This window comes from Leopardus geoffroyi, chromosome C3 (assembly GCF_018350155.1).
Source record: "Leopardus geoffroyi isolate Oge1 chromosome C3, O.geoffroyi_Oge1_pat1.0, whole genome shotgun sequence".
In the NCBI taxonomy this organism is placed as follows: Eukaryota; Metazoa; Chordata; class Mammalia; order Carnivora; family Felidae; genus Leopardus; species Leopardus geoffroyi.
Genome location: NC_059338.1, coordinates 90,026,259 through 90,046,288, shown reverse-complemented (window position 1 = coordinate 90,046,288; position 20,030 = coordinate 90,026,259). Strand labels below are relative to the sequence as shown.

The window sequence follows — 20,030 nt, the reverse complement described above, 5'->3', positions numbered from 1 at the left end:
TCTTATACAACCTAATGGTTTAATGGTCAAATAAAGTTAAGAACTCCTGTCTTAAAGAGTTTAAAGCCTTTTTACTGCAAGATTCTCAAGGCCTTTAGTAAAATAATACACCTTATGCCTCTCAGAGTGGGGCTCTAATACAAAGTATCCTAAGACACTTTTTTTTTTTTTTTTTTTTTTTTTAGTGATGCACACATTAAGAAAGATTTATTTGTAAGTATTTGTAGGAGATGAGTTTTAAACAATAGAACTTTGTGAAACCAGGTTTAACATCTCGGACATAAATGCATTTAAAGAAATGGGTTTTGGCAAGAGAAAGGTTTCAGATTTCAGACATAACATCATTAATTTTATGAGAATATGATTAATATTTATTATAATCTGTGTTATGTTTAATTCATTCAGCAAATTTCAGATCCTTTTTGCTATTAGTGTTAGTGAGGCAGAGGTTTTAAATTTCTCCTTTATCAGACTTAGTAAGTGCTATTAGAAATCAGAAAAGAAATCTATCTTTGGAATTTTGCATAAAAGTTGAATATTTAATCAACAGTATTTCCAAGAAAGCCTTAGATGTTAGTCTAATTTGATGGAGAGATCATGGAGGTTTGAAATCTTTTCATGAACCAAGCTAACTTTTAAGTAGCCAGGCAATGATTGGTTCCATCAACATCCTGAGCCAGTTATGCTCAGATTTGAGATAATTAAATTGCTAGTGCTTCAGGGATGCTCTGACTCAGTTTAGAGAGACTATAGCAAAAAATTCCACTGTAGACAATGACATTCAGTCTGCCCATACCTTTCCCTGCACTCTTAAGTGGAATTCTTTCCTTGAAGAATATATCTGATGGGAAGGGCTTACTGTCTTCTGATCCTGTACTATGACTTTCCCTAGCATATAAAAGCAATAATGCATTGTGATGAATGATTTTTCTGAATGTGTTTTGTCCTATTTAGACTACTGTTTAAGTTATACAAAGAGTAGAGCTAAGAATGAGAAGGAACAATATATTAAAGTTAAGTGCAATGTACATATGCACCATCGTATATATTTTTAAATGTCTTGATTGCTTGATTAATAAATTTTCTTAATGTATACAATTAACCTGTTTCTTAGTACTGATTTATCTTTCTGTTTTATTATAGGTGGAAAAACCAATCAATTGAATCTCCAGAACACTGCAACTAAAGCAATTATTCAAGGTCTTATGCCAGACCAGAATTATACAGTTCAAATTATTGCATACAATAAAGACAAAGAAAGCAAGCCAGCCCAAGGCCAATTCAGAAGTACGTATTTACAGTTCTGAAAGTGTCAGCATGGGACTCTGTTCCAGCTCTGAGTTTGCCTATAGTAAACATTGTAACAGGTTAAAATTGGATTGTTTCGATTTGAGGAGATCTTGAAAAGCATTTAGTACAATCTTCCATGAGTTCCTGTCACTGATGCACCTCTGCTTCTCCCTTTACCCATTTCACTGCACGCCTACTTAAATCCGTTTTTACTTTTTTTAAAGTTACATCACACTTTTTTTTTAATGTTTATTTTTGAGAGAGAGAGAGAGCACGAGCAGGAGAGGGGCAGAGAGAGAGGGAGACACAGAATCCAAAGCAGGCTCCAGGCTCTGAGCTGTCAGCACAGAGCCCGATGTGGGGCTCGAACCCATGAACCACGAGATCATGACCTGAGCCAAAGTCAGACGCTTAAGCAACTGAGCCACCCAGGTGCCCCTAATTTTTACTTTTCAAATACTCTTCCTAATACTGTTCCCTGAACCTTACCCAGACAACTCATCTACCCAGCACATAGCAGGTACTCAACAAATACTTACTGAGTGACTCAATAGATGATGCCTGTACCTTCTTTATAGTATCCCTAGCAATTGCCAGTCCAGCCTCTATGTAAACAGTCTATACAATAAGGAATTTAACTTTTTCTAATAATTAATCAGCTGATTTTTATCATCGGCCTGTTATGTGCCAAGTCCTATGACAAACAGATTTGTGAATATGGTAAGTATTGGCTAGAGACATACATTCAGGGCTCTGTGAAGGGAGGTGATCTCTCTGCCCCAATAATGGGCTAGGATGAGAATGGACGGGGGATGGCTTCGTATTTGAGACAGTTCTCAAATAGTAACTTGGGCAGACAGGGAAAGGCAGGGCTTGCAGAGATATTCTAAGCAGGAGAGAAAGCTCCAAGGTAGCCCAATCCGTGTCTGCATTAGAAAGCCTTTCCTTATACTGAGTTTAAAAGTTGTTCATACAGACAGTGATTCTTCTTTCAGGAAGATACTCATTCATTCATTCATTCATTCATTCATTCATTCACTGTTTTTTTTATTTACCAAATATATACTGCATGACTACTAAGTGTCAGGCCCTATTTTAGGCACTGGGAACATGGCAGATCCCTTCCCCTGTGACCTTATATTCTCATGATCAGAGACCACAGCAACACCCTCTTCCTGGGAGGGGCCATTTAAATGTGGACGGGAAAGTTTTGTGTATGGTGAATGCAAACAGAAGAGGCCTGTCCTAGTTAACTTTCTGTGTTACTTCATTGTTAATATAGACTCTTTTAAAAATCCAACTTATTAAAGGATAATTTTAAACATTTTAAAAATCAGGATAGTATAATAAATCCCTAAGTATCCGTCAGTCACTTCAGCAGTGAGCCATTCATGGCCAGTCTTGTTTCATGTATTATCCCCCCACCCCACCACTCTGCCCTAATTTTGAAGCAAATCTAGACATTTCAAATAACAATAGCTTTTAAAATCATGCCATTAGATTAATACACAAATCTGGGAGGCTGCGGTTTCTAGAACTCTGTGTGTAGCAGTGTTCTATCTGGATTTTCTGCCCCTCTTTCCTTTTTTTTTTCTTTCTTCCTCTTCTAAGTAATGTTTTGGGACATGTATTTTGTGATTTTTTTTTTAATTAAAAAAAAACTTTTTAAACCAGCTACCTCTTAAAACTTCTGAATAAAGACATTTGGTAAATCCACCTGTCAATAGGACAGGGAGATGTTTCAACATGCCATTCTTTTGAGATTCACATTGTCTGGAGCCTCTGGAAAAGGTTTTTATGTTATTCCATATAAATCAGCCTCTGTCTCCCTTTATGAAACTGTACTTCAGTTTCTGGCCTTGGACATTCCGAGTAAGCAAAATAACACTTCTTAAAATTTGTGAGAAGCAGTAAAAAGACAAGGAGACATTTATTTTAGGCTGAAGTTATTGCAATTGATTATTTCAGGTAGTTCGCTGATTGAGCAGCGTAAGAAACAGGTGACCTTAAAAAGCTTTCCCAATAGCTATTTACTCAAAACACAAAAGGAAATGCAGTTAGGGGTCCCTGGATGACTCAGTCAGTTGAATGTCTGACTCCTGATTTTGGCTCAGATCATGATGTCAAGATTCTGGGATCGAGCCCCACATCAGGCTCAGCACTGACAGCACAGAGCCTGCTTGAGATTCTCTCTCTCCCTCTCTTTCTGCTCCTTGCCTGCTCATGCACTCAATCTCTCTTTCTCTCTCTCAAAATAAATAAACATTTTAAAAGAAGGAAATGTAGTTTTCAGCTTGCTTAAACTGAAATAATCTTAGTGAGACAGTCTAAGACTAGTGGGATAACTTATATGTAAGCATATATATTTCTTAGCTGCATTGTTTTTATTGTCGAGCTGAGGGATTAGTTCTTCCCAAATAAAAGTGTGTAACAGTGATATTAAAATAACTTTGGTTGGTTTTCTTTTTTGTTTTGCTCCTTGTGAAATGGAGCTATCAGTCTGGTCTCCCCTCCCTGGAAGACTTTCATGGTTGGGTCCAAGAAAATGATGATCCAGACAAATGCTGTGCATTTGGGTTTATAATTAGTGTAGAGACTTGAGGTCCTCATGAGTCCATCTTCTGAACACAGGGAAGCATGAGAAACAATATTTGGAGTTTGAAGATAGAAAAGCATGTCTGATTTGGTGTGTATATTTGGCCAAGCAAATCAAGCATGGCCTCAGTTTTCAGCAAATGGGAGTAATGATATATGCCTATTACTGTGTGGATTAACTCACTTCAGCACATACTAGGGGCAAGGTTGCTGTTGTTATGATTAATGCCACTTTGCTTATGACCGTCTGTTTTCCAATTTAGTCTGCCTCCTGCATGAGGAAGACAGCAGCTTGGTATGACATATGTATTACATCTTATATGTAACCTAAGGGCAAAATTGAAAGATGACTGCTGTAGATAGATAGATAGATAGATAGATAGATAGATAGATAGATAGATATAGATGATATAGATATAGATATAGATATAGATATAGATATAGATATAGATCAGAATGGTTTATGGCTCTATTTGGCAAACTTTCTTTTTGGCCACCATTTTCCTGTCATTTTGGAATGACATTTTGTTAATCTCTGCCTACAAAATTGTGTTCATCTTCTCATCTTTCCAAGTCTGGCTTAAATGTCACCTTCTCCGTGAAGTTTCCATGAGTCTCCACCTCTGGAATTATTCTTTGCCAGATCTATTTCTGCTTCTATCACTACTCGGCACAATTGTTCTCACATTAAAGTTGCAGCCTTCTTTTACAGAATGTAAGCAATTTGAGGCCATGGCCTATGGGTGGGTGGGGTTGAAGATGTAGATTTGGAAAATTTCCACAGGAGGGTGAGCATTACACTTGTGGGATAATAAAGTGTAGGCAGGCTGTACGGAGATGCAAGGCAACTTTAGTATATGATCCTGTTTCAGGAATGGAAAACAGAAAAAGGAGCCAAAAAATGAGAATGTAAAGGAGGGGTCTGAGACGTACAAGAAAATTCAGGATAGTGCCTTGGTAAAAACTCACAAGGAGGAGAATTTACAGAAGGGGGTGTTCCAAAGTGGCCAAGACTCATAAAAAAGCCAGAGATTGAGGTCTAAAAAAAAAAAAAAAAAAAAAAGGATTTAGAAAATTAAAGGTTCAGTGGGAATAGCAGGATCAAGGCATCTTGTACTGTTATTTTTTATTTTTATTTTTATTTTTATTTTTAATCTTGGAATTTAGCCTCTAGGGTACCAGAAAGCCAAGGAAGGTTTCTAAGGAAACAAATAACAGAACTAGAGCAACATGACTTTGGCAGTTGGCAAGTCTCAAACTCTTTCAGCAAAGGGATCGAAGACAGTAGAAAGAAGAGGAGGAGAGGAGGGAATGATAGAGATAGCATTAATGGAATAACACCTTAGAGAAAGCAGGAATAATGGTTCGGAGAAAATCATTCCTTCCCCTCCATAGTCCACGGTGCAATAAATTTGCTGATTTCTTTGAAGTGAATGCAACAATTAAATGAAGTATCTCATCATAAGATAGCTTCTGCCTTTTCGTGGGGGTTTTATTTGTGCAGAAACCATCGCCATTGGTGGTGGTCTTGACTGACTCAAGCAAGTGAACGTGCCAAGCAATAGCAGGAAATGGCTGTGGAGTTTCAAGCAGTGGAAAGGGAAGCTATGAGGGAGTAGATTGGTACAGATATATTAATTAATTCAGTATTAATTTTATACTGAAATTGACAAAGAAATACTACTATTTATTAGTAGGGACCCTTTTTTTTTAAGTTTGAAAGAAAATTATTTTGGATTCTCCACCTTCTATCCCAGATAGCCTGACTCCAAATGAAGATATTTCTGGACATGATCTTCCTAGAACAAAGGCCAACTCACTGACCTTGTTCAGAGACCAGAAGACTTGGCTTGAATCCTGAGCCAACACTTTCTGGTTTTATGAAATATGTTTTAATTACTTAGTCCTTTGTTCCCTCATGTACAAAATGGGAATAATTATGCTGATTTCATAGCAGTTGATGAAAGGTTGAATTTATTAGATACAGCTGCCCATAATGAGTCCTTGGCCAAAGTAATTCCTTAGGTGTTTTCCACACCTTCCCATGACAAGGTTAAAATAAAATAGCAGTTCTAATCTTTGGGAGTGGAATTCTACCATGGAGCTAATTTCTACTTAATACTCTCAATACTTGCAAAGGTTTTAGTAAAACTCACTGAATATTTTCTTTCAGACATTAACATAACATGTTGCTGTGTTTCTACTTTCCTTCCAGTTAAAGATTTGGAAAAAAGAAAGGATCCAAAACCCAGAGTCAAGATTGTGGATAAAGGAAATGGGAACAAACCATCTCCACCAGAAGAAGGTCAGATTATTTTTTTTATTTGCTTATTTTGGCAGTTGAGTTTTAATAACAAGCAATACACACATACCTGGCCGTCGCCCCATCAGAAGAGTGCAGATCTGATATGGAACTCTCCTTCATCCCCATGTCACTCCTGCCTTCCTCACTTGTAGAAACTGTCAGCACTTTTCTCTCACTTCCTCTCCATCTTTAGTACATCACCAGATTCTTGTGAATTTTTTTTTTATTGAAATACTGACAGAATCTGTTCATTTCTTTCCATGTCAATTGCCATTTCTTTTCTGGTGTACAGGATTATTTAGCAAAATCTCTATTTGTTTTCTACCCAGAAGTTTGAGCAATCTTTTCAAAAACAAATCTGAACTTATGCTCTCCCCACACACATCTTAAAACCCATTCAGTGGCTTCCAACTGCTCTTAGGATACAGGCCAGAATTTTTAACTAGACCTCCAAGCCCTGCCTACCCTTGGAACCTACCTGTATCTTCCTCTCCTTCCTCATCTAACAGCTCACTGCTTTCTAGCCCTGCCGGCTCTCTTTCAGATCCTTTAAAGATCTGGTCTCTCTCTGCTGCACTGTCTGCATGAGATACACTCCCCATCACTATGCTGCTTAAATACGTCCTCTTCTTCCTGCAAAGCTCAGTTCGATCTCCTTCTTCACATGCCCTCATACAACAACTAGCTTTCCTTCATAGCATTTTATATTTACTTATAATTTGTTTTTTTTTTTTTAATATTTACTTATAATTTGAATGTCTTTTCCACTAGACTGTAAGATCTGAGAGAACAATGATTTGTCTGTTTTTGCTCCTCACTGACTCCTCAGTATCTAGAACTGAGTATCTAGTAATTTCTGATACATAACAGGCATCTAAGTAAAGTCCCCTCTGCTGGACTTAAAGTCCTTTTGTATTTTTTGTATGGTTATAATTAAATTTTAACATACATATAAAATCAAAAGCTACAACTAATCCGTATCTTTACTTTTTCCTAACCAATACAAAATTCTGTAATACTTTAACTTCAACTATCCATCTCCTGTATTTTACACCACTCAAGGCAGATACATTACATTTATCTTCTTTTTTTGCCTCATGAAGTATGCAGTTTAAAATAATTTTTATTTTAACAGTCAGGGTTTGTCCAGATATCAAGATTTCCCATGTTTATGAATTTATTTGCTCATCATTCCATCTTGTATCTCTGATACAGAGAGAGGATCTCTGTTGGTAAACTCAATTTTATTCATACAAAAATATGTTCACCTCCCACTTGGTGTTGAAAGATTAGCTGTCATCTCCGGTTATTTAGAAGATGTGTCACTATCTTCTGGCTCCTGTTTTTGACAAGCCTGTTGTTAGTCTAAATATTATTCCTTTTCAGGTAGTTTCTCTTTTCTCTCCAGATGACTTTCAGACATTCTGCCCTTTTTCTTTGGTGTTCTCTTGTTTCACTATAATAACCTAGTTACAGATTTCTTTGTGCTCCCAGAACTAAGAGCTCTATCTTTCACCAGCTTTGAAAACTACTTACCGGGGGCGCCTGGGTGGCGCAGTCGGTTAAGCGTCCGACTTCAGCCAGGTCACGATCTCGCGGTCCGTGAGTTCGAGCCCCGCGTCGGGCTCTGGGCTGATGGCTCAGAGCCTGGAGCCTGTTTCCGATTCTGTGTCTCCCTCTCTGTCTGCCCCTCCCCCGTTCATGCTCTGTCTCTCTCTGTCCCAAAAATAAATAAACGTTGAAAAAAAATTAAAAAAAAAAAAAAAAAGAAAACTACTTACCGTTTAGCGCTTCAAATATTTTTTTCTCAGTTATCTATTCCTTTTTCTCTCCTCTCTTTCTCTGTATTTAAATTAGATTTATCATAGATAGTCTCCTCCAATGATCTATATCTCTTCATTTTCATATTTTCTACCTCTGTGACTTTATCAGTGACATTTTGGATAACTTCCTTTGCCTTTCTATTAGTGCACTAATTATCTCTTTTCCTTTTTCAAATCTGCTTTTTAATGTGTACTTTCCAATGAATAAATTTTTCATTTCTAGAAATTGTATTTAGTTCTTTAATAAATTTGCTAATAATTTTTATGGTAGTTTGTTCTATTTTAGTGCTTTAAAAATTATTACAATATTTCTTTAAAAAATTTTTTGTAAGTTTATTTTGAGACAGAGAGAGAGCATGAGCAGGGGAGAGGCAGAGACAGAGGGAAAGAGAGAATCCCAAGCAGGCTCTGCACCACCAGCCCAGAGCCCAATGCAGGGCTTGAACCCATGAATCATGAGATCATGACCTGAGCTGAAACCAACTGTCAGACTCTTAACTGACTGAACCACCCAGGCACCCTGAATTATTACAATATTTCAAAAATATTTCTTTTATATTCTGAGCCCAATAATTATATTATCTAACATATTTTGGAGCTAAATTCTTCTTTTCTTTTTTTATGCTGGTTTTCATTCATGGTGCTTGTTTTCTTGTTTGATGTGTCACATTGGTTTGTGAGCTCATTTGTGGGAATTCTTCACAGTATGGTTTAGGGGTGTGCCTTTCCAGAGAGGTACCCTTAGGTAGTAACTATTTATGTTAATTTCTTGTCTTAGAACACTCAGAATTTGTCCATGGTTACAAATTCATAGGAGAGACACTTTTCTTCCACATAGAGCTTAGGCCAATACAAACTCTTTGTTATTGCCCTTGTTGGAAAGTAGATATTTTTCTAGTCCATCATTTCACTAAGGGTATAGCCTTTTGAGGGTGCTTCCTTTACTTGGGAAGTATCAATTTCAACCGCCCACATAGAATGCATGCAAGGTCTTGTTTTTATATGAGTATTAAAGCTGAACTTCTTGACTTGCAAATTCCTGGTTGATATGAAATCTATCAGATATATATTTCTCATTACAATAAATAATTTGTGAGAAGAGATTTTTGAGACTATGCATATGTTGCTTTTCTCATTAAATTTTTACCCACTTGTTTTAACATTCATTGATGATTCTTGCCTCAATCAGTTACTACTATAGTGTTTATAAAAATGGTAATTTTCTGCACTCCATTGTTTACATGTATATTAGCTGGCTTTCTACTGTAAGGGCTATCTTTCCCTTTGCCCACATATATTTGTCTATTTGTGTCAAAATGGACTCATGGATTCTTATTTTATGGGATGGATTAAAATCCATTACTATCATTATTTATTTTGATGCTCAAATTCTTCCAGATTTGTTCAGTGGGAGCTATTTCAAGCTGTGCTCTATGCCTATCATTCTTTAAGCTTTTCTTACTTTATGGCACCAACCTTACATTGCAGAGTCTTCTTGTATTTTTTCTGTCCTGCTCTGAAATCAATCAGTAATTCAAGAAATTCTGGTTTCTTTTCATAGAATGGTATTTAGATACCAAGATGTGGGCACCAGATGTGCTCATTGCTTCTAGGTTGTTATTGTTTCTAGGTCCTCTTAGCTGAGAGTACACATGCACTGCACACACACACTCCTCTGTTTATCTATCATCTGTCTTAAAGCTACAACTTGTATCTACTTTAGACTATCACGGGGTTCATTCTAGCCCCTCCCCTTTCCATATTTATAATCCCTTTGCAAGGGATTTGGGAAACATGGCTCCCAAAATCTTAAATATATCTGCTTATATGCTCAGTCATAAAAGTCATTTTAGGATTTCTAATCTATACACACTGTAAAAAATATGTTAATTAGAGTTCAATATTTGCCTTTAGTGTGGGTCTACAATAAAACAAACATCTGTGTTCAAAAGGATCTTAGGTTAGTTCTTTTCTTCCCTATTCACTGTGGTTTTGTTATTCATTTTTAATACAGCTAGGTTAATTTATGAGTATGTAAAACACTAATGTGGTTCCAAGAGCAAAAAAAAAATTATACAAAAGGTAACACTCAAAAGAAGTATCAGTCCCCTTTTTTCATCTACCTAGCTTTACTCACCCATTCTAAGTAACCAAACTCATTAGTTTTGGATTTGTCTTTCCTATTCATTTTTGAAAAGAGGGATTTGTAAATATTTTTATGGAGGATTCTACATGTAAGCTCTTAGCTGAGTTTTAGCTTAGCATTCTTCACCATGCAGTGCTTAAAGAATGGCACTCAAGGTGAGATCTATCTTCCATCCATGGATTAGAGTTGGTCCCAGAATTTAGGTATAACTAGATATTACTAAATATCCTAAGTTCTTCATTTTTTTCCCCTGATTCCCCTTCCTCCTGCCCTTCTAAAATCAAGGATTAAATGAAGTGAATTAAATATAGGAAAATGGACAATGAAACAGTAAGAGTAATGTGGACACATGTGTTGATAACTGTAAATGAACATCTGGAGGACTGGTCCTTCAGCAAAGCATTTGCTTTACTCACTAAACATGATTATGGAAGGACCTTCCCTTAGCCCACTGTCAGGCAGAAGCTGTTTCAAGGTCTTTATTGCAGTGATCAGGACATGGGCTAAGGCAAACACTCTCAGCAGTTTTGTGGAAACAAAGATGGCTTCCTCTTTTAGGCAGGGGCTCCTGTGAGGTGTGTGCAGAGACAGTGTGGATTCTGAGGGCACTGGCCTTGGAGAATTGTCTTAAGACATAAATTGTAAACAGTGGTGACAGTCCAGGCCAGAGTTAGGGCTCCCAGGAGATTGAGGAGGAGCGTTCATGGGGCCCACTGGCAACCAGAAGGCCTTCCCCACCCAAGTGTTAATGTACCACTTGCCATAGCCCCTCTTCTAAATGTGCTAGCCCCAGAATTCACGTTGAACCGTGTTGCTGTTTGTTCTATTTATGGTCTACAATTTTTGGTACAAGAGTTGACATTGATAGTGGCTGAGATACAATCAGACATATTTCACATAATTTAGAATTTTAGTTTCAAGGGTTAAGAGCCTTAACAGAAGTTGCTGTGCAGTGAAATAGTTGCGTGTTTTCAATCTACTGTACGTTTCTTCAATAATCCAAAGCAAACTCCCAAGCAAAAGTGGTATTTGCCTTTAAGCATAATATTGGCATTTTTGCCTCAACAGCTATTTCTCCATTGTCCAAACAGCTTTCTTCAGTTATTTTTGGTGTTTTGAACAAGAATGCAGAGCCCAACTGAAAAAGATTATGAAACAGATAGGAAAAGTCACATAAAGTTTTTCCCCCCCTCTTAATGGTTTTTAAAGGATCTGACCCTCTTTGTTTTCTTTTAATAAAAAGAAATTATTTTAAGTTTTTTACAATGAGAAGGTAAAGGTAAAGTCTTTTTTTTTCTTAGGAAAAAATATGAGCTGAGCACAAGTTACTCTTCCAACGATTGGCAAACTGTGGCTCGCAGTCCAAGTGCATCCCCTGTTTTCTTACACCGTATAAGGGTTTATTGGCATACAGCTATGCTCAATCTTTTACATACCGTCTATAGCTGCTTTCCTGCAAAACCAGAGTTGAGCAGATAGAACAAGTATCATAGGACCTGCAAAGACTAAAAGATTTTCTACCCTGCCCTTTTCATAAAATGATCGCTGTTCCTTGCTTTTGAATGTGCTGGAACAGAATCACTTGATGAACTGAGTAATTTATCGCTTTTCTGAGGAGTGCTGGTCTGTGTTGGTATTTTCAATAAGAATTGCATAGGGTGGGGTACCTGGGTGGCTCAGCTGGTTAAGCGTCTGACTCTTGATCTTGGCTCAGGTTATGTTTGTGAGATAGAGCCCCACATCGAGCTCTGTACTGACAGGGCAGAGCTGCTTGGGATTCTCTCTCTCCCTTTCTCTCTGCCCTTCCCCCACTCTTTCTCTCATGCATGCTCTCTTTCTCTCTCTCAAAATAAATAAATAAACTTAAAAAAAAGAATTGCATAGGATGTGCTTTTATATATAAACCTTCAATGGATCCTACTTCTCCTACAATCACATTTGACCTCTTAAAATCTGAAACATGACAACTCCCAAAATTTAGTTGTGAGGACTAAATTGGTTAGCATGCATGAAGTGCCTAGAACATAGTAAGTGCTACATAAGTATTTGCTACTGATAGTGCAATGTATAATTTGCATGAATCAATATAATCACAGACCAAACTTTTATGTTATTGATTTAACAATAAATGCATAGAGGAGGTTTGGTGATTACCCCTTAGTGCTGAGCACTGAGTTAGGCACTGAGACTTAACTAGTGATCACAGTTGAAAGGATTCTACCCTCAGTCCACTCATGTAGTCTGGTAGGGACTCAGCACTCTTGGAGAAGAGTCAGTTTTGCCTTGGGTATCATCATTATGGTTGAACAATAGCCAGGGCTCATGATTGTTCTGAAGGTATGTTATTACTAGGACCACCTATTTCCCATTAATAGTTTCATGATTTCTGGGCTCACTGTTAACAGATAAATTTGAAATGTTAACACCTTTTCCACCAGTTATTCTGTGTCTTAGATCTGCCGAACCCAGGATTCTGAGTTCAGTTCAACAGGAGTGTGACTGTTGGGGATGTGAATTTTGGTAAGGCAGGAGTGAGAAGATCAGCCACAGTATGGGAGAATGGGTGGGGTGTGTGGGTTAATGCTGGATCCATCTTTACTCTTAGAGATTAGAGGGAATGGATTGGGTCCATTCATAAACTGGACACTGGAGTTAGGTTGTGGGCTGGAATTCATGCATTAAAGTATTTAGGAGGGTGTCTGACCCCCAGAGCATGCTCTGTAGATCTTCCTCTTCCTCTTCCTTTTCCTTCTTGTGCTTCACTATTCTCTGAATCCTTTTCATTTTTCTCATTATTGTTATAATTACTATTATCTAGACAGTGGATACCAGCAACAGCACTAGGGTGGACTAGAATATCTCTGCTCATAAGCATAGAGAGAATTTGAGGAAGCACCTCTGTCTATCTGTGCCTGTGCCGAGTGGGGGGAAATGTCTTGAGAATTCATAACGATGGGCCCATACCATGTTCAAATTAAGCATTCAAACTTACCTTCCTCACATGCTCTGGGAACCTTCCATTCAAGAGATTAATGTAAAAAATTGCTCAGCGTTAGTAAAAGTAGGGTACCTGGCAGAAGTAAACACAAAATCACATTTGAGGCACATATGTATGACTCAAATTCCAAAGATTGCCACAGATACAGCAATGCCAAGAAAGAGCTCAGAATCCAAACTTGTGAAGCATAGAAGTAAACCATGTGCTATGAATAACAATCAGAAGACACAGAAAGGGTGGTCTCAGAATCCCGGGGGTTTCAATTGTGGAATGATTACATACAGACTATAAAATAAACAATATTATTATTATTATTTTTTTTAATTTTTTTTTTCAACGTTTATTTTTATTTTTGGGACAGAGAGAGACAGAGCATGAACGGGGGAGGGGCAGAGAGAGAGGGAGACACAGAATCGGAAACAGGCTCCAGGCTCTGAGCCATCAGCCCAGAGCCTGATGCGGGGCTCGAACTCACGGACTGCGAGATCGTGACCTGAGCTGAAGTCGGACGCTTAACCGACTGCGCCACCCAGGCGCCCCAAAAAATAAACAATATTATTAAAGTCATAGAAATATTAAAAATGAGAGAAGAAGAGATTGAGAGACTATGAAAAAGAGAATATCTGGATTTGAGAAGTGATCAAATGGAAGATAAAGAATTGTGAAGAGCGTAAATGGATAGCCATACCCTGAATCGTGTTGGGGAATCTTTGACCAGAGTCAAAGATAAGACCTTGAGAGACAAAATCGGAATGAGGAGGGGTGAAGGGACTGGTTGAAGCCATTTCTAAATGACAGAGAACTAGCTGCGTGCTGTGGTATGTTCTTCGGGGTTTTTTGTATATTAGATACACCACTCTTTTTAAAAAATGATGTTAAGTAATTTTATTTATTAATTCACTAAGAAAAAGGTTGAGAAGTTTAGCAAGTTCAGCTTGCTCAATAAACTGGTGACCTGTGTTTGAGGAAGAAAAGAATTATGGTATTAATTTTAAAATAAATCCTGATCTGTTACAACTGTGTAATAGAAAAGCTGTGATATAATTATGGCCCTGTTTCTCCTCACTTCGCTCTAAGCATTTCGTAGCATTTCATGGAAGCACAGAACAAGCAAAGATAGTCTATGAAGCACGAGACATTAGACACATCATAGGTTTCTGGAGTCTGTGTAACATGCTCAGAGGAGACGTCAGAAGGTGATATGAATTGCTTCCCAGCCTGAGGTTTCAGAGAAGAAATAAAAAACATTTTCATCAGAATACTTTTTTCTTCCCATACTGAACCTTCCTTTTTCCATCTTGTTTTCCCTTTTACTTACTGAGATCACTATGACTTAGAATACAGCACACAAGCTTTGTGGTCAAACATCTCTTGATGTAAAATCTTCCCTGGATTGTTACCTAGGTCTGCAACCTTCGGCACACAGCAGTGCGCCCTTATCTGCAGGAGACGCGTTACAATACCCCCAGTGGGTGCCTGAAAGCACAGACAGTACCGAACTCTCTACATCTGATGCTTTTTCCTATATATGCACACCTATGATAAAGTTTAATTTGTAAATTAGGCACAGTAAGAGATCAACAACAACTACTAATAAAAGAGAAAAATTATAACAACATATTGTCATAAAAGTGCTGTGAATGTGGTCTCTCTTTCTCTCTCCAAATTACCCTGGTGTCCTGTTCTCATTTTCTTCCTGGGACGATGTGTGATGATAGCATGGCCGCCCACGTGGTGAGATGAAGGGAAGGGGATGACGTGTAATGAAGTGATAGGCTGTTGTTGACCTTCTGATGATACCTCAGAGGGATGATCGTCTTCTCCTAGACCGAGTTGACCTCAGGGATAAAGGAGGACCATGGATAAGGGAGGACTACTCCATTAACCTTCCTAAGCCCTAGTTTCTTCACTGGAAAAAGCAGCATAGTAGTCAAAATAAGCATATGACTAGTTGTGAGAATGAAATGCTAGCACATATATGACATGCCTGGGCACTTAAGGAATGTCAGGTTCTACCCCATTTTCCATTTCCTTTTTTAAAAAGTGTATTTATTTATTTGGAGAGGAGAGAGAGAGAGAGAGAAGGGGTAGGGAAGAGAGAGAGGGAGAGAGAGAATCCTTAACAGGCTCCACTCTGTCAGCACAGAGCCCGACTCGGGACTCAATCCCACAAACCATGAGATCATGGCCTGAGCCAAAATCAAGAGTCGGACGCTTAGCCAACTGAGCCACCCAGGTACCCTTCCATTTATTTTTATTATTATTATTTTAATGTCTCGATTCCAAGGAGAAAATAGCATACAGAATGCAATAGAGTATCTTACATGATCAACAACTATTTGTTGAATATTTGGATGTGGCTTCTTTGAGACTCAAGGAGAGAGTCACAATTCTGTGGAGAAGATTAAGAAAAACTGCGTTAATGAAAAGAATGTTTTTATCACAAAAAGGCAGAAAGTTGATTTCTGTTTTTCTCCTTGATGTGAAGCATTACAATTCATGTTTTCAGGAATTCAGAGAGACATGAGGCAGAATCAGTCACTCAGAAAATAATCATTGAACACCTGCAAAGTACGTTATACCTGTACATGAAATGACAAGATTTCCTGAGGGCAAGGGGATGAGCTTCGCCTCTCAATATACTTCAAATTTTCTTAGTCTTCCCCTCCCCGCTACTTAATAAGCCATTTTAGAAGGATTTTGACACCTTGTCTGTGGGCTGTTGGCCTCCAGCAACTTTTACCATTCTTAGCCTGTGAATTCTCCAGTGGTAAGAAATCATAGTTTTTCCTTAAATAAGTTTTCAAATGTCCTCATTTTTAAGAGCTAGTAATGTGTGTGTGTGTGTGTGTCTGTGTATGTGTGTGTATACACACACACATACACACACATATATAAATATACACACACACTTTATATACACACACACATACATACATACACACACACACACACACACACACACACAGACAATTTTTCCATCGGGCACCACTATGGGCACTGCTATAGATTTTGGCAGTCTGTCCCCCTTAGGAATGCTTGGACTCATGTGATCGATACCTTCCTTCTTGTCTAAGGATTTTGTGTTAAACATCTTATTTCTATACCTGCAGTCCTGTTGAGCAGGTGTTTCGACCTTAGAAATTGCAGGATGTCAGGATCTGTTCTTTATGGATGAATTGGAATTACAGGGATGATTGAGCTATTGCAATTTTTCAGAAAAGCAACAACCAAAGTAAACACATACCCAGATCATGTCGTACTATCTACAGAGGTGAAAATAAAAGAGAAGGTAATACACTGGCTTCTGAGGTTGAGCAAGTTTTATTTTTGAACCAAGATAGTAAGGTGAAATAGCCTCTCTTGGGTCAGTATTATCTTGGAAAAATCAGGAAATAACCAGGTAATTGTACAAATAACTTTTAGAGTAAACTCTATATGAAAGTATTTTAAAAGGACCATATATTTTCACTGTAAGTAAAACCTATTTTAGGTATTTTGCATTGGGGTAAGTAAAGCTTGGAGAAGGTAGTGGGAAGAAATGGTGGGGGGCAAGTGGAGAGATAAAAATTGAGGCAAAAGTCTCAGAGATGGAACTGTTTTGCGGAGAAAGAAGGGTAATTTTATTGGGATGAAGAGTGAGATAAATATGGATAGGTCAAGTGGATTTGAATTATGGAAGGTTTTGAAGAGTACAATGAATAGTTTAGGTTTAATTTGGTAGGTGAGGGAGGGAAGAAATAATCTTAAAATTTAGAATTGGGAGGTACTTTGAGAGCCATTTAGGTCAATCATTTGAGAGGTTGGTTGAGACTCCTCGGTCATGCCTTTGAAGGTTGACCTGCACCTGCTTTTATTGACAGAGATCTGTGGAGGATCTCTGTCTTTCCCAAGGCAGTATCTATGGAAATCTTGACCGTTAAAAAGTGTTTTCTTTCTTTTTTTTTAAGTTCATTTATTTATTTTTGAGGTGTGTGTGTGGGGGGGGGGAGGATGAACAATCGGAGGAGGGACAGAGAGAGAGAGGGAGACACAGAATCCGAAGCAGGTTCCAGGCTCTGAGCTGTCAGCACAGAGCCTGATGCAAGGCTTGAACTCACGAACCGTGAGATCATGACCTGAGCCGAAGTTGGACGCTCAACCGACTGAGCCACCCAGGCGCCCCTATTTAAGATTTTTTTTAACGTTTATTTATTTTTGAATGACAGAGACAGAGCACGAATGCAAGAGAGGCAGAGAGAGAGGGAGATACAGAATCCGAAGCAGGCTCCAGGCTCTCAGCCGTCAGCACAGAGCCTGACACAGGGCTCAAACCCATGGACCGTGAGATCACGATCTGGGCTGAAGCCAGACCCTTAACCGACTGAGCCACCCAGGCACCCCAAAAGTTCTTTCTTGAATTGAGTTGAATCCGTCTCCTGTGGGCATACAGAGCACTCCTAATCCCCCTTTTGTATGTCAGTCATTTAAATATTTGAAGACAGCTGTAGTGTCTTCTCCGGGTCTCTTACAGCTTTTGAGCAGAGAAGAAATGTAATGAATGTGATGTTTATGGGATTGTCAGTTACTGTTAAGATGCAGGGCTCTGAATGACAGCTGAAATGCTCTTTTGGCTCTGGTTCAGGGATTGGGCTTTACATACCTGCAAATTGTCATGGTATCATTCATCCCAGGTTGGATATAGGACAAGTCAGTATGACTTTGATGTCATGTTCTTTTTAGTGGCAAGGCTTGACATTCTTTCCCCCCCTCCCTCGCTCCCTTCCTTCCTTTGTCCTCCCTTCCTTTCCCCCTTCCTTCCTTGCAAATACTTCTCTTCTGTGAAAGGAGTTGCATAGCACAATGGCTAAGTGGTTCAGCCCTTGGAGTCGGTCCTGGATTTGAATTTCAGCTTTTCCAGCTGCTCAGTGTGTGATGATGGGCAAGTTATTTAACTTTTCTAAGTTTCTAACCTTTCTTTTTCAATGGAGTGAGAACACCTGCCTTGTAGTATGAATATCAGGCTTAAATGGAAAAGACACAAAGAAAGCATCTGATGAAAGTGGTCACTAAATGGCAAGTCTTTTTATTATTGTAAAAAAAGGAAACAATGACAACTGTTTGCCTCAGTCAATAAATAACTATATATATTTAAGTTTAATAACTAAATAACTATATATCTATATCAATGCCTATCGAGATCTATATCTCTCTCTCCCTCTTTATCTCTATAGATAAATGGATAGATAGATAGATATAAAGATATATTTATATCTATATATCTCCTTATATTTATTATAAGGAGTTGGTTCACATGATTAGGGAGGCTAAGAAGTCCCTAGGTCTGCAGTCAGCAAGCTGGAGACACAGGAGAGCTGATAATGTATGTTTTAGTAGGGAAACTGTTAGGTTCCAGGTCCCAAAAGAGCCAGTGTTGCAGTTTGAGTCCACCCCGTTGTTCCCTTTCACTTAGTCTTCTGTTCTGTTCAGGTCTTCAGTGCATTGGATGAGGACCACCCACATTGGGGAGGGCAAGGTACTTTATGCAGGCTGTAGATTCAAATGGTAATCTCATCCTGAAACACCCTTACAGACACACTCGGAATGACATTCGGTTCCATTCAACCAAATGTCTGGGCACCCAGCGGACCCATCAGGCTGACCCATAAAATTAACCATTCCAGTAAATAACAAACTTCTAGGAAGTAAGAAGTTCCACAAACAAATAATAAAAACAGAATAAAAGAAGAGAATGATGGAGGGGTGCTGTCGTAGATAGGGCAGACATCTGTCAGGGATGCTCTGAAAGGTAAGCCTCTGCCAAGACTGGACTAAATGAGTGCTAAGCTCACTCTGATTAATGTGAGCAAACACAGCTGACAGGAGGCTTCTGTTGCTCACCTGCTAGAGGGACCACTTGTAACATTAATGTGACAGGTAACCAGTGGCCATCCATGTTGCCTTAGGTGAGCACATTTTCTATGGCGGTGGTAGCATGGACCAAACCTTTGGAAGACCTGCAAGCCAGCCCTGGCTGTGCAGAAACCACTGATTCATTCACTTGTCTCTCTGAACCTCAATTTCTCTTCTGAAAAATGAGGATGACAGTGGCACCCCCAAGAGTATTGCCAGAATCAGAATGTGCCTATGTACTGAAAAGCCCTTTTTAGAACCATTGGTAAAATACTGTTAACTCTTAAAAAAAAAATCTTCAGTGATGCAGCTGAAGCCAGTCTTGGAAATGAGCTCTTGGTTTGGAAATCTGAACTTACCCTCATGAGAGACTTAAGTGAAAAATTGTTCTGTGACCACAGTTTTCCTTCAGATGTCTTGGTTAATGAATGGCCTAGCTACGTATTTTGCGAGCGGCAGAGAAAAAATAATTTGAAGCCACTAAATGAATCTGAATCTGACCAGTTGTAGCGAAAATCATCATGAGAGTTTTTTGAGTGCATATTCAAATAATATGAGTAAAAATAGTACATGCTGTCCTTTCATTAGGCCTCCAGCATTGGAAAAGTAGCAAGTCAGACAAACCTGATACAATATCCCTGATCCCTAAGTAACTTTCCCAGCGTGATAGAGCACCAGGGTGGGAGGAGAGACCACGTTTGGGCTGTCGTCATTCATTTTTTTCTAGTGCTTTGCCAGAGGTATAAATTATGTGAGAAGAGGTATTCCTTTTTAACAACACAATTCAATGTAGTTCCCATTCACTGATGTACTTCATGCCAAAAGCGGAGCCAGACAAAGGAGATAGAAAGATAAGATGCAAATTTCTCATCTCTCAATGAGTTCAGTCACGTCAGAGAGGCAGAAATGGAAACAAATCGTATTAGTCCAGCACTGTGAATACAGCAAAGCATGTGCAAATACAGAGACAGTGAAGAGGGG

General features: G+C 38.6%; 1 protein-coding gene across 5 annotated transcripts in view; it reads left to right on the top strand.

Annotated features, from left to right (window-relative positions):
* COL14A1 (collagen type XIV alpha 1 chain) overlaps positions 1-20,030 on the top strand; it is a 213,351-nt gene that overhangs the window by 24,924 nt on the left and 168,397 nt on the right. For all 5 annotated transcript variants that reach the window (XM_045453805.1, XM_045453809.1, XM_045453810.1 and 2 more), the window contains exons 4-5: positions 1,144-1,287; positions 6,101-6,190. In XM_045453805.1, the coding sequence (XP_045309761.1) occupies positions 1,144-1,287; positions 6,101-6,190 (234 nt within the window). The remainder of the gene's footprint in view (positions 1-1,143; positions 1,288-6,100; positions 6,191-20,030) is intronic.